This window comes from Plecotus auritus (genome assembly GCF_963455305.1).
Source record: "Plecotus auritus genome assembly, chromosome: 2".
In the NCBI taxonomy this organism is placed as follows: Eukaryota; Metazoa; Chordata; class Mammalia; order Chiroptera; family Vespertilionidae; genus Plecotus; species Plecotus auritus.
In genome coordinates, this window is record NC_137771.1 from 35,183,599 (window position 1) to 35,197,504 (window position 13,906).

At 37.7% G+C, this 13,906-nt stretch overlaps 1 protein-coding gene across 2 annotated transcripts in view; it reads left to right on the forward strand.

Annotated features, from left to right (window-relative positions):
• The window catches only part of EPS15 (epidermal growth factor receptor pathway substrate 15), a 120,769-nt gene that overhangs the window by 27,413 nt on the left and 79,450 nt on the right, over positions 1-13,906 (forward strand). For both annotated transcript variants that reach the window (XM_080658062.1, XM_080658063.1), the window contains exons 3-7: positions 2,993-3,082; positions 3,934-3,981; positions 8,306-8,401; positions 10,311-10,376; positions 11,705-11,830. In XM_080658062.1, coding sequence (XP_080514188.1) covers positions 2,993-3,082; positions 3,934-3,981; positions 8,306-8,401; positions 10,311-10,376; positions 11,705-11,830 — 426 coding nt within the window. The remainder of the gene's footprint in view (positions 1-2,992; positions 3,083-3,933; positions 3,982-8,305; positions 8,402-10,310; positions 10,377-11,704; positions 11,831-13,906) is intronic.

Below are 13,906 nucleotides of genomic sequence, written 5' to 3' on the forward strand. Positions count from 1 at the left end.
GTGCACGTCATAGCGACTGGTCGTTCTGCAGTCGGGCCAAAACTGGTTCTCTGACATCCCCCGAGGGGCCCCGGATTGTGAGAGGGTGCAGGCCAGGCTGAGGGACCCCACCGGTACACACTCAGGGCCGGGGAGGGATGCGGGAGGTTGGCCAGCTGGGGAAGGACCGTGGGAGGGCTCCAGGGCATGTCTGGCCTGTCTCACTCAGTCCTAATCGGCCAGACCCCAACAGTAAGCAACCTACTGGTTGAAGCGTCTGCCCCCTGGTGGTCAGTGCACGTCATAGCAACTGGTCATCCGGTCAACTGTCTACCCCTTGGTAGTCAATGCATGTCACAGGGAGTGGTTTAGCGGCCTTAGCATATCATTAGCATATTATGCTTTGATTGGTTGAATGGACGACCGGACAACTGGACCCTTAGCATATTACGTTTTTATTATATAGAATATGTTTTTCTTGATTTGAGACAGAGAGATAGGACAGGAGACATGGGAGGAGGGGCATCGAGAGAGAGAGAGGGAAAAATGGATGTGAGAGAGAAATACTGATTGGCTGCTTCCTATAGGCCCCCTACTGGGGATCCAACCCACAACCTGGGCCTGTGTCCCGACTTGGAGTCAACCGGTGACCTTTCAGTGCACTGGACAATGCCTAACTGAGCCACACATCCAACTGAGCCACACCAGCCGGGGCAAAGGATTTGTTTTTGAATTCTGAAGAGTCAGTGAAATCAGATACCATTGAAAACTATTTCATTCACTTTACAAACACAGAACCTATTAAATTGAGGGTTAGAGATAGTGTAAGAGGGAAAAAGGGCGCTTTCCCATATATCCATTACAAAATACAACATTAAAAATAATGCCAACAATATTCCAAGTAAATAACCATAATTACATTTTTCTTACCAGTTCATTCAGTCCTATATAATTCTTGTTCTCCTTCATCTTAGGTCAGGGGTCTGCTTTTATAAAATACTAGAGGCCTGGTGCACAAAATTCATGTACAGGAGTGGGGTCCCCCTAGCCCAGCCTGCACCCTCTCTAATCGGGACCCATCGGGGGATGTCCGACTGCCGGTTTAGGCCCGATCCCTGGGATCGGGCCTAAACCGGCAGTCGGACATCCCTCTCACAATCTGGGAACGCTGGTGCCTAACTGCTCACCTGCCTGCCTGATCGCCCCTAACTGCCCCCCCCTGCCAGCCTGATTGCCCCTAACTGCCCCCCCTGCCAGCCTGATCACTCCTAACCACCTCTGCCTGCCGGCCTGATTGCCCCTAACTGCCCCCCCTGCTGGCCTGGTCGCCTCCAACTGCCCCCCCACCAGCCTGGTCTCCAACTGCCTGCCCCCCCACCGGCCCCTTACTGCCCCCCTGCTGGCCTAGTCGCCCCACACAGCCTACTGTTTGGTCGTTTGGTCGCCCCTCACCACCCCCTGCTGGCCTGGTTGCCCCACACAGCCTGCTGTTTGGTTATTTGGTCGTCCCTCACTAACCACCCCCTGCTGGCCTGGTCGCCCCACGCAGCCTGCTGTTTGGTCGTTACCGTGAGGGCGTCCCAACCAATTTGCATATTACCCTTTTATTAGTATAGATATGTATTTCTAGACTGCAAAGAGTCCTGGAAATTCTGACTGTCCACCAGTACAGTCTGAAAGTTGTTTAAGGGATATCAACTCAGAAGTTTTTACCTAAAAGTCTATATTTTGAAATCTTAACAATTCAGAGTACAAGATATGGTTGTTTAGATGAGGCTCTGAGAGTTTGTTGAAGACATAATTGTATCTGGTACATCCTTGAGGCAAGCATCAGAGTACAACAGAAACTACCTATGTATGACAGTGACTAAATGGCTGTGTTTATTTTAATAACCAGAAGAATGGAAAATAGTAAAATTCTTAATTGGAATACAGTACACAAATATTTCATAAGAGATCAATTAATGTTTTCCCTGAGTGCTTCTATATTTAGACTATGCTGGGGTAGGTGTTCTCTCTTCGCCCCGCCCCTCCCATGGTCAGAGAGTGGGGAAAGAAAAGGAGTTCTGGAAAATTCTAGAGGCAGGTTTCCCAGCTCTTATTGTACTTCCTTGTTACCCCAAATTTGGATTGGGTAATTCTTTCTTTTTTGCTGAGCACTTGAAAGAAAGGATTTCTCTTTTGCTTCTTTGCTGGGATTGGCTTGTCTGGAATGCTTTGTATATGTTTACAACATACTTATTAGTCTCTTAAGAAAACTGGAAAAACAGCTCATAAATATTGTAGTATCATGTTGTCTTTTCCATACCTTTTTAAAACTTGCTTTTTATTTTTAAAAATTGAAATTTACTTTAGGAAATCTTTACAGAAGTGAAAGTGATTTTTTTAAACTGTTTTTCTGTTCTTGGTGACCTCATTCTGTCTTAAAGGAAAGTCCCCCTTAGCTGAAATGGTGTGTTAGCCTTAATGTGCTTTAGGAGCTTAACAGTTTTTAAAATGTTTCTTTAATTTTATTATGGAATCACTGCTGGTTTTAGAGCTGCTTTGATTTTTTTAATAAAGTGTTGTAGTTTCTAACAATAAGTATAAAAGCAGAAGTTAATGATTTTAAAATATTTGAAAAAACAGGTAACACATGCAGCTAAGACCTCTTCAGGAAATGCTTCCCTTTTCCTTCTATTGCCATTTAAGTTTATTGGAATTTAAAAGGTGCTATAGAAGACTTGGAGTCAGGAGATACTGTATTAATGGTATGACTCCACTAATTTGCTTTATTTCCTCTGAGCTTCAGTTCTCTCATTTGAATAATGGACACGATAAAAAACACTTTGTAAATTGCCAGTGCTGTCTAGATGGTACTCTACTTATATGGCTATGCATGTATTCCTTGGCCTTGGTTTAGTCAAAGGATTCCCATCCCCTTTTTGAAAAAGCCAGTTCCAAAATCTCAGTAAGGAACACAAATAATTTTGTCTGTGTGTTTGTTGTCAGCTTACCATTTGTATTTTTTCAGGTTGATACAGGCAATACTGGAAGGGTATTAGCTTCTGATGCTGCTGCTTTCCTGAAAAAATCAGGGCTTCCAGACTTGATACTTGGAAAGGTAGTATTTATTTATTATAAGTAGATTATAATGAATAGTTAGCAGTGTAGATAAATTGGATACAAATTCAGAAAGATACCATTAAGAAACTTAGAAGTTAGAACTGAGTCATAGAGGCAGTTATAGTAATGCGATGGAGAGAATTTGAAAAGTAAGGTGTTTTTCAGATGTTTAGAAAACAAATTACATTTTAGTGGGATGAAATGAAGTAATAGTACATTTGAGTATTGTGGGGAGAAACAGTGCTGCAGACTGGGACCCTTGCCACCCACTCAGAGAGTTGGCTCTATCTCTACTTCCTCTATTATAACTGTCTCCAACTGCGCTTTGTATGTGTTGAATACAGTGGGGGATGAGAGGCTTAAGAAAAAGCACAAAAAGGTGGAAAGTCCCTCTGCCGGCTTGATCTTCTGGCAAGTCCTTATACATGATATGTATTCAAAACCCTGAAAAATTATCATTAATAATTTAATTATTCACAAATAAACTACTTTTCCACTTTCCCATAAGGAAAAATATCATCTTAGTAAGGATCTAAAATCAAAGTAGTTGTGTTAGTAAAAAGAGCAAGAGATTTGGAGTTAGAACCTGGGCTAATGAAAAGGGCATTGGATTGGAAGTTAGAGTCTGGGTTTCAGTTCTTTCCATGATGCCTTAAATGTTCTTGAGTAACTTTAACGGCCTTAGTATTTGAACTAAATGGTCCTTAAGGTTTCTTTCCACTTTTAATTCTATAATTCTTAAATCTGATTACCAAAGAGCATGAGGTTGTAAATTGCAGGGATTTAATTTATCTTTAAGATGATTGTTGTTTAAAATATAGATTGATACTTTTTTCCTCTGAATTTCAGATTTGGGATTTAGCTGACACAGATGGCAAAGGTTTCCTGAACAAACAAGTAAGATTCATATGAAAAAATTTTTTAGTGATTCAGAATAAAAAATAGCCAGCAGTTTTTTTGTATATTTAAACTAACAGTTGCTTTTTATCAACATTAAGGTTTTGCAAGGGCAAGTGTCATAACAATGAAAATATTTCTAATAAGACAAAGAAAATATTTCTAATAAGTAGGCATTAAAGTAACTAATTCCCAAAGGTTAATGTTGGTTTGGTGACATTGTTCTACCGGAGTATCTTAGTCTGTTGGGGCTGCTATAACAAAACTAGAGGCCCAGCACAGGAAATTCGTGTGTGGGTACAGTCCCTAGGCCTGGCCAGTGATCAGGGCCATCTTCCCTGGCTGCCCACAGCTGGCCCCACCCACTGCCGCCACCCACCTCCAGTTCCCCTTTCGCCATAGGGTGATCAGTGCCTGATGGCCAGGGGAAGGGACTGAGAGGTCAGCTGTTACCTCTCGCAGCGCCACCCCTGCCCCTGCCGTGGGTTGCCTTCCGTGTGTGGGGCGACCCTCGGGGTGGGGGCCTTGGCCTGGGGCCGCCCGCACCCCCCACCCCGGGTTCCCCGTTCACTATCAGGCAATCAGAGCCGGCCAGCTGGGGAAAAGAACCAAGAGGTGGTCAGTGTACCTCATAGTGACTGATCCAGTAGTCATTCTGATCGTTCCGCCTTTAGGGTCAATTTGCATATTACCCTTTTGTTATATAGGATACCATAGAAATTTATAAACAAATTTATTGTTCATTGTTTTAGAGCAGCCGTGGGCAAACTACGGCCCACGGGCCGGATCCGGCTGTTCTATCCGGTTCTCTTGCTCTCCCCTCCGCTCCTTTACTTTGAATTTATATTAGTTCACACAAACACTCCATCCATGCTTTTGTTCCGGCCCTCCGGTCCAGTTTAAGAACCCATTGTGGCCCTCGAGTCAAAAAGTTTGCCCACCCCTGTTTTAGAGGCTGGGATTCTGAGATTAGGGTGCTAACATGGTCAGGTGAGGGCTTTCTTCCTGATTGCAGACTTCTAGTTGTATCTGCACATGCCAGAAGGTGCTGGGGATCTCTCTGGAGCCTTTTTATAAGGCACTAATCCCATTAATAAGGGTTCCCCCTAATGGCTTAAGCACCTTCCAAAGGCCCTACCTCCTAATATCTTTATCTTTGGGGGTTAGGATTTGAACGTAAGACTTTTGTAGGACACATCAGATAAATAGCATGGATTTTTTTTTCAGTCATTCAGAGAGATTTTGCTCTTTGTATCTTAATTAATTGAATTTCTTACATGTACAGGGTTTATACATAAACATGGATTTTATTAGTTAAGTGTTAAGATGGTATGCCTCATACATTTGAAAGGAAATTCTTGGCTAATCAAACCTGAGTATTCTGGTCTAGATCTTACCACGGACATATAAACCATAAAATGGTTTACAGGTTAGATGTAAATCCTAGACCAGGAATTTGTGAAAGTAGTTATTGGTGTTGGACATTATCAGTGTACTTTGAAATTCTGATTGTTGGAGATGGATTTCAGAGTTCTTCAGGATTGGATTCAAAGCTTGCTACATGCTGATACATTAGTTGAGCACTGCTACTCAAAGCTAATACCCTTCTCTCCCCCCTCCTCTACCTCTCCCCAAAAAAGCTAATACCCCCAAACCCTCATGGGGGCTGCTGAAGCAGGATCAAGATCAGAAAAGGGATGGAAAAAGTTTTAGAAGGTCCGAATACCATGTCTCTTATTTAATTCATGCACCAGTGGGGTCCCTTGGCCTGGCCTTTGGGATCAGGCCAAAACCCGGGTTGTGAGACGGTGCAAGCCAGGCTTAGGAACCCTACCGGCGCACAACTTGTACATGATCAGGACCAGGGAGGGACGTGGGAGGTTGGCCAGTCAGGGAGGGACTGTGGGAGGGCTCCAGGGTGTGTGTGGCCTATTGTGCTCAGTCCCTATTTGCCGGACCCCAGCAGCAAGCTAACTTACCAGTCGGAGCATCTTCCCCCTGGTGGTCAGTGTACGTAATAGCAACTGGTTGACTGGTTGACACTCTGCCCCCTGGTGGTCAGTGCACGTCATAGTGAGCGGTTGAGCGGCCTTAGCATATCATTAGCATATTATGCTTTGATTGGTTGAATGGACGACTGGACGACCAGATACTTAGCATATTAGGCTTTTATTATATAGGATTCCAGGGCTAGATTGTAGTCCCCATTGGAGCTCCTGGGCAGAAGGGCCAGTTTGGTACATTGGAGACGTAGGAACACTAAATTCATATGGGCACCCAGAGTCTGCACTCAGTCAACAAATTATTTGTTGAATACCTGTTTAGAGCCAGGCTTTGGAAATACAGATGTGGTTCCTATCTTCATGAGTTTACCATTTATTCTTCACTGATATTCCTGGACTTTGGATGTTGAGTTTAAGTTGTCTTGTTACATCTAGGTGACTGGATTTATGGGTCTGCAATTAAACTTCGATGTTTGCATTGGGAAAATGGTTTATTTAATTAACATGAAAGACAGAAAAGAAACCTATACTTATTGAGTTTCTATGTGTCAAAAACGATACTAGGTGCTTCCTTTCTATAGTATAGTTTTTATTTATTTTTATTTTTTAGTATTTTTTATTGATTTTTTTACAGAGAGGAAGGGAGAGGGATAGAGAGTTAAAAACATCAATGAGAGATAAACATCGATCAGTTGCCTCCTGCACACCCCCTACTGGGGATGTGCCTGCAACCAAGGTACATGCCCTTGACCCGAATCAAACCTGGGACCCTTCAGTCTGCAGGCCGACGCTCTATCCACTGAGCCAAACCAGTCAGGGCAATATAGTTTTTATTTTGTTCTTCATAATAATTATAGGGTAGCTATTAGTCTCCCCTTTTATGGAAGAATTTTATTTTACTTGCCCATGGCCTTAAAACTTTTAAGTAGCAGAACTAGTATTTATTGCAGGACTATTTCACTTCAGAGCCCATCTATACTTTGGCAGTGGACCAGATTACCTAAGAGTAATTGAATCTCACATAGAATGAGAAGAGAAAGAGTTAATGTTGGAATACCTAGAATACCAGCATTTAAAGGTTGGAGGATTTAAAGGTTGACTTCAACAGAAGAGACTTGAAAGGTCAGAGGAGTACGGAGAGAGCTTTATGAAGCTATGTTGGTGAGGGGAGGAAAGCTTTGGGGAAGATCATGCTTCCCAGACTGCCAAAAGAACAAGTAGGAGAGTGGGGTGGGGGGGGCAATGGTAAGATATGTACACATATAATACCTTAATAAAAAAAAACAAAAACAAGTAGGAGAAGGCTTTTTTTTTTTTTTTTTTAAGAGCATTTGATAGCTAGGATGTTATTTGTGACATAGGAGTTTCTGTAGTTGAAGTCAGATGGCATAGAAGCTTGTGGAATGAATAAAAAGAGAAGGGGAGATCTTAAAATAGCATTTAAAAAAGAAATTTATTGATTGAAGGCAAGGTATTGTATACAACAGATAACCTGCAAGTTTCTAAGAATAGGTTAGGAATTGGATAAGAAGGGTATAAGTGAGAATAGGTTTGAGAAAAGTAGTGAAGGATTGATTGTACCACTAACTGTACTAGAGAGTATTGACAAATTGTAAGTTATATAGCTGGAGTCAAGTATTTTGTCGTGGCTATTCCCAGACCTGACTTTAACTGAAAACAGCTGAACACCAGTTACTTCAGCATCTTTGCATTTATTTATTAAATTTTGGATTGATACTTCAAATGCCAAAAATCCAAGGACCTTTGGGAGAGATTTATAAGTGTTTTGAAGTCAAGCAGTTATATAATTGTTTTTAGATGCTGCACAGTTATTCTCCTTAGCTCTTCTGGAATAGCAACAATTGAGTCACTTGAATGATTGACCCAGTTTTAAAAATTATAATCTTAAATCCAGAGATGACTTTTAATAACATTTAGTTATTTTCTTCTGGGCTTTTCTTTCAGATGTCTTTTGCTCATTTAAATGATAAAAAGTATTTCTTAACACCATTAAGTATTCTTTGAAGCATGATTACTAATTTTTAATTTCCACTATATTTATGTATCACTAAGTATTTTCCCATTTAATTAACTTTTTTTTCTATTTATAATGTTGGGAACATCTTTGTACATAGATCTTTTCTCAATTTTAAAGCAAGTGTTATTCAAGCAACTGTGCTGTTATATTTGTTGCTACGTAAAAACCTTGGAGTAATTGTGAATTGTTTTGTATTTTCAAATTATAGGTATGTCTGTGGATGGGTGGATGGATGGATGAATAGGTAGATAATGCTCTAAAAGTCATACTTTTTCTTTCTCAGGAATTCTTTGTTGCTTTGCGTCTTGTGGCATGTGCCCAGAATGGACTGGAGGTTTCACTGAGTAACTTGAACCTGGCTGTTCCTCCACCAAGATTTGTAAGAAATGCTTTTAAATTTAAATTTTCTTTTCTAAATTGCTGTATTAAAATAATTTCCCTCAACTCCTATCACCCAGCTACTTTTCTTTCATAATGGCTACTACTTATTAGTTTCTTGTGTGTCCTTCCAGAGTTATTATATGTGTATATAAAGAAATAATAATATCTATCTTCTCACTTTATATTTATTGTAGCATTCTGAACACACAATTTTATACCTTATTTTAATAACTTAATATGTTTTGGAGATTGTACATATCATTACGTAAAAGCTTCCTCGTTCTTTTTTTATAGCTGCATTCTATTTCTTTATTTCTAGTCACCATAATTTAACTTCCTTTTGATAGACTTTTAGTTTGTTTCTAATCTTTTACTTAAAAAAAATGCTGCAGTGCATAATAACCTTGAATACATATTATTTTGCATATGCGGAAATGTACTTATATGTGTAAATTCTCAGAAATGGAATTGCTGTTTCAAAAGTTTGTACATTTGTAATTTTCCTATATAATATCAACATGTCTTCATAGTGGTTGCACTAGTTCACAGTCCCATCAGCAGTTGGTTAAGTGCATTTTTGCTAACATACTGTTGTCAAACTTTTGGATTCTTGATATTCTGATAGGTGACAAATGGAGTGTAAGTGTAGCTTTCATTTGTCCTTTTGGTTTTATGGAATGAGGTTGAATAGTTTTTCTCATGCTTATCATCCATTTACATTGCCTTTATGTGAAATGCCTATTTATAGTCTTTGCTTATGTTTTGTGGCTTTTGGTCTTTTTCTTATTGAATTCTGTAGGCTCTTTATATATTAGGAAACCAGCTCTTTGTCTATATGAGTTGCAAATATTTTTTTCATGTTTGTCACTTGTCTTTTGACTTTGTTTATGGTGATTTTCTTCTATAACGGTGTCATTGTTTTTTATGTATATGAATTATTAGGACTAAAATTTTTTTATGGTTTCTTTTTTCACATTTATATTAGTCCTGATATAAGGTATGTAAGGTATGAGTGTGGATTAAAATTTATGTTTTTTAAAGATGGCTACTTTACAGATCTAATGCAGTTTATTGATAACCATCTTTTCCTTAACTGATTTGAAATGCCGTCTCAATCATATGGTAAATTCTCATCTGTATTTTGGTTTCTTTTTGGATTTTTCTGTTCATTGGTCTTTTTATCTATATGCTGATCTCACATTGTTCTAATCATATTTGGTAATTTATTTTTATATCTGATAGGGCTAGGCCTCACCACCCTGCTTCTTGTTTTCAGAAGTTTCATGGCTCTTCATGCTTACTTTGAAATTCAGTGTTTTAGAAGTATTTGGTCTGAATATTATGAATTTAACTTTAGTTTTGAGAATTTCTGCACTGCTGAGTTTAGGCTTAGAGTTATGGAATCAGAAGGATAATTTAGGGATTTGTTGCCTAACTATATTATCATAAAATTTATTCAAATATATTTATCTGTCTCTATAAGCAGATAAGTATAATTAGTTGGGCATGCTATTGATAGGTTCATGTAATTGTAACTTATAAATCTTAAGTCTGGTTCTTGTCCCTGTCAGTTTTCCTTAAAGAGTGCTGGGAAGAAATCATCAGTTAACAGGGCAATAAATATTTTTGTTACATTCAGATATCTTTAAATTTATGTCAGTTATAATAGGTTTCTTAAGTTTATAATAGGTAATACTTAAGTTTTATTTAGTGCTCCACAGTCATTTATGCAGTTTTTGTTTCATTTGTACTTAGATGGTCTAATAGAATTAATGTAAAATAGAGTATATGTGTTTATTGAGATCCAACATTTTGTATGAATTTATTTAAGTCCAAAGACCTCTTTTTCCTCATTGTTTATTGATGTGAGGATTTCAGCCCTTCATGTGCTGTATTTTCTTTTTTAGCATGATACCAGTAGTCCCTTGCTAATTAGTGGAACTTCTGCAACGGAGCTCCCATGGGCTGTAAAAGTAAGTAAACTTTGTAACTATTCTCTCCTCACTCCTGCTTTTCTTCCACATCCTTTCTTTCTCTACTTCCATAATATATTGCAATCTTCATTAGACTTTAATTTTTTACTGTTCAGGAATTACTGGTACTAGAAATCTTTGGAGAGATCTTACAGCACTAGCAATCATTTTGTGACAATTAGTATTGGTTTTATCTCATTCCTGTTATGGTATAAACTAAAAATGGTAACCTGTACGAACTAAAATATTTGATGAGTATTTTACCCCACTGATATTATGTCTAGTTTACCCTACTGATACTATGTCTGACTTGAAAATTCTGGTTAAATAGTACTGTTTTTAGAGCTATAAAACAAATAATTATTCTTTCAAGAAATTATATTCTGAAATGGATATTTTGCTTTATAGGTATTTGGAAACATCACACTAGTTATAGCTATCTTTTCAGATTAAAAAAATACAATTTATTTACTTAAATAATTTTTAATTGATTTTAGATGGGAAGAGAGAGAGAGAGAGAAATAGAAATAGATCACTTGTTGTGTGTGCCATGACCAGGGATCGAACCCACAATTTTGGTATATTGGGATGATGCTCTAACCAACTGAGCTATCTGGCTAGGGCCTTATAGATTTTTAAAAGCGTAATTAAAAAATATTTTTAGTATATTAGCAGATCAATGACCTTCAATAAAAATATATACCGTTTTGTCAGAAAACCATTTTGGTTTGTCTATGTATGCTAGTGTGCTCTTAACTAATTTTTTAAAAATATAGGGATTTGGACTTGACAAATCAAGAACATAGTTTTTATGCTATACAAGTAACTTTTCAGGATTTTAGAAAATTCTTGTTATTGATAAGCTATCTTGCTTTGGGGGAAAGGGGGAAAATTGATGTTTATTCCTCTGGAAGTGATTTTCTTTTTTAAAGGTTGTTTGAGTTTGAAATGTGACTAACATCATGTTTAGAAAGTCATGGAATGTCACTACTAGCTGTGTGTTTTTATAAAAGTTACTTCCTTGCTGTGGATCTGTTTAAGTGAGAGGATTGGGCTAGGTGCTTTTCTCAAAGCCCTTCTTCTATCACTGAAATCTTGTGATTCTAATCTAACAACAGAAAAGCAAAGATAGTGGTCCAGCTACAAAAGGAGTGGGGTGGAGGAACTTAAATTATCATTTACTATAATATATTTTGATAAAAGTGAAAATGTTTTTTAAATGATGAGTTTAAAAAATATACTGTCTATTCTTTGAGTGTTTGATTTTTATAACTGCACTGCAATCTTTTTCGCCATTGTTTTGATTTGTGATCTTTTTTATATTATAGTCTGAAGATAAGGCCAAATATGACGCAATTTTTGATAGTTTAAGTCCAGTAAATGGATTTCTGTCTGGTGATAAAGTGAAACCAGTGTTGCTCAACTCTAAGTTACCTGTGGATATTCTTGGAAGAGTAAGATATTATTAAATTATAAATATAATTTTATGTATTTTAATTTTTGTATCTATAGGGAGCACTTATAGCTCATTGTTAAAAAATGCACAGATCTTACTTTGAAGTTGTGTTATAGAATTTTTTGTGTTCAGACTTAATATATGAAATCATTGCCAATTTATTTCTTTATTTGGTTATCTCTTCTAAATTATGAGTGTTTGAAATAAGCTATATGTATAATAGAAGCCTCTTAAGTAGGTCTTTTTTTTCTTTGTGTTGTACATTCTGACCTCTTAATTCCTTGACTTAATTTCCAGAGACCATCAGTAATTTTCATCTGCCACCTACTCCATAGCTGTATCATGGGGCCTTGTTATAAGGAACAGTTTCATCTCTTATCTTTCTATATCTCTTTCCTAGATACTTACTAGACTACTTCTTTAACTTCATCAAGATCTTTAAATTTCGACTCCTTTACTTTCTCCATCTTTTGAATTTCCTTTTTTCCTCATCCAACTTGGATTTTTATGGTCCATAGTTTCATGTCAGTATCCTTAGCTCCCTTTACCATTTTTTTAACTTCTTGATTGCATGGTGAAAATCCAGCTTTGTATAAAGCTAAATATTTACCTTCTCTGTGGTTGTATATGGACTACTGAGAAAGTCTAATAAAGATAGGTATCATCATAATTTCATGATCATCAACTTTAGCTGGGCTTTCCTTATTGCCAACCACTCTTGTGCTGTTTCCATAGTGATTTTTCTCCACCTCTCTTCATATTTCAAAACTTATCTACTCTCATTAAACCTCCAGTCCTTTCTTTTTTCTTTAAAAAAAAATATTTTTTATTAATTTCAAAGAGGAAGGGAGAGAGAGAGAGAGAAACATCAATGATGAGAGAGAATCATTTATTTGCTGCCTCCTGCATGCCCCACACTTGGGATCAAACCAGCTACAACACTATGTTAAATCCTTGAGAAGAAGATATTTAAACATTCAACAAAATCTCACTTGGCGGCAAGAAGAGAAAGTGAGCTGATGAGAGACAGGAGTGGAGATAAGTAAGAAGTAATAAAAGGGGCATATGCCCTGACCGGGAATTGAACTGTGACCTTCTGGTTCATAGGTTGACACCCAACCACTGAGCCACGCCAGCCAGGTTCCAGTCCTTTAATCCCTTGCTTAATCCTACTCTGTAGGGTCAAATCCTGGCTGTACCACTTCTTAGTTGTGTGACATTGGGCAAATCATTAGAAAATCATGTCTCAGTTTTCTAATCTTTAAAATGAGTATGATTTCGTTTATAGGGTTGTAAGGATTAAATGTGATAATATATGTAAAGTATTTAGCACATACTCTTTGAATGCTTACTACTATGCCACTGCTGCTGCTGCTGCTGATGATAATGAAACCACCACACCACCAGCAGTGCTACTATTGGGTCAGTGTTGCATAGGTTAGGTGCTCAATATATACTAATTTAAAAGCCTTTTATTACTTCTTACTAATCATTTCTCCACTGTTTGGTTCAATGTGAGATTTCTAAACTATAAATATAATCCTGTTATCTTTTTTTTTTTTTTTCAAACATAAAACTAACCCTCATAGTAGCTTCCCATTGCATTCAGGATGAAGTCCAAACTCCTTTCAAAGTATTTAGTGACCAGGCACTTACTTATCTCCACTCCTGTCTCTCATCAGCTCACTTTCTCTTCCTGCCCCCAAGTGAGATTTTGTTGAATGTTTAAATATCTTCTTCTCAAGGATTTAACATAGTGTTGTAGCTGGTCTAAAGCTATGTAATTCATTCTAAATTTAGGCCAAATCTACCAGGGTCTTTCAGATTTTATTTTTCTTTGTAAGCCCTGCACATTAGCTGGCTGATGATTCATTACACAGTATTCGTTATATATTTCTTTTAGTTGATTAGAGAGTCTGTAGTGTAGGGAAAACAATAATGGACTTAGTTGGAAATCTTCACATTGAAAACTGATCCCTTTACTTAATAAAATAATAGTTGCATGGTCCTAGGTAAGTCATGTAGCTTCATGTCTAAAAAAGGAGCTGTTGCATAAATTAACTGAGATGATGTT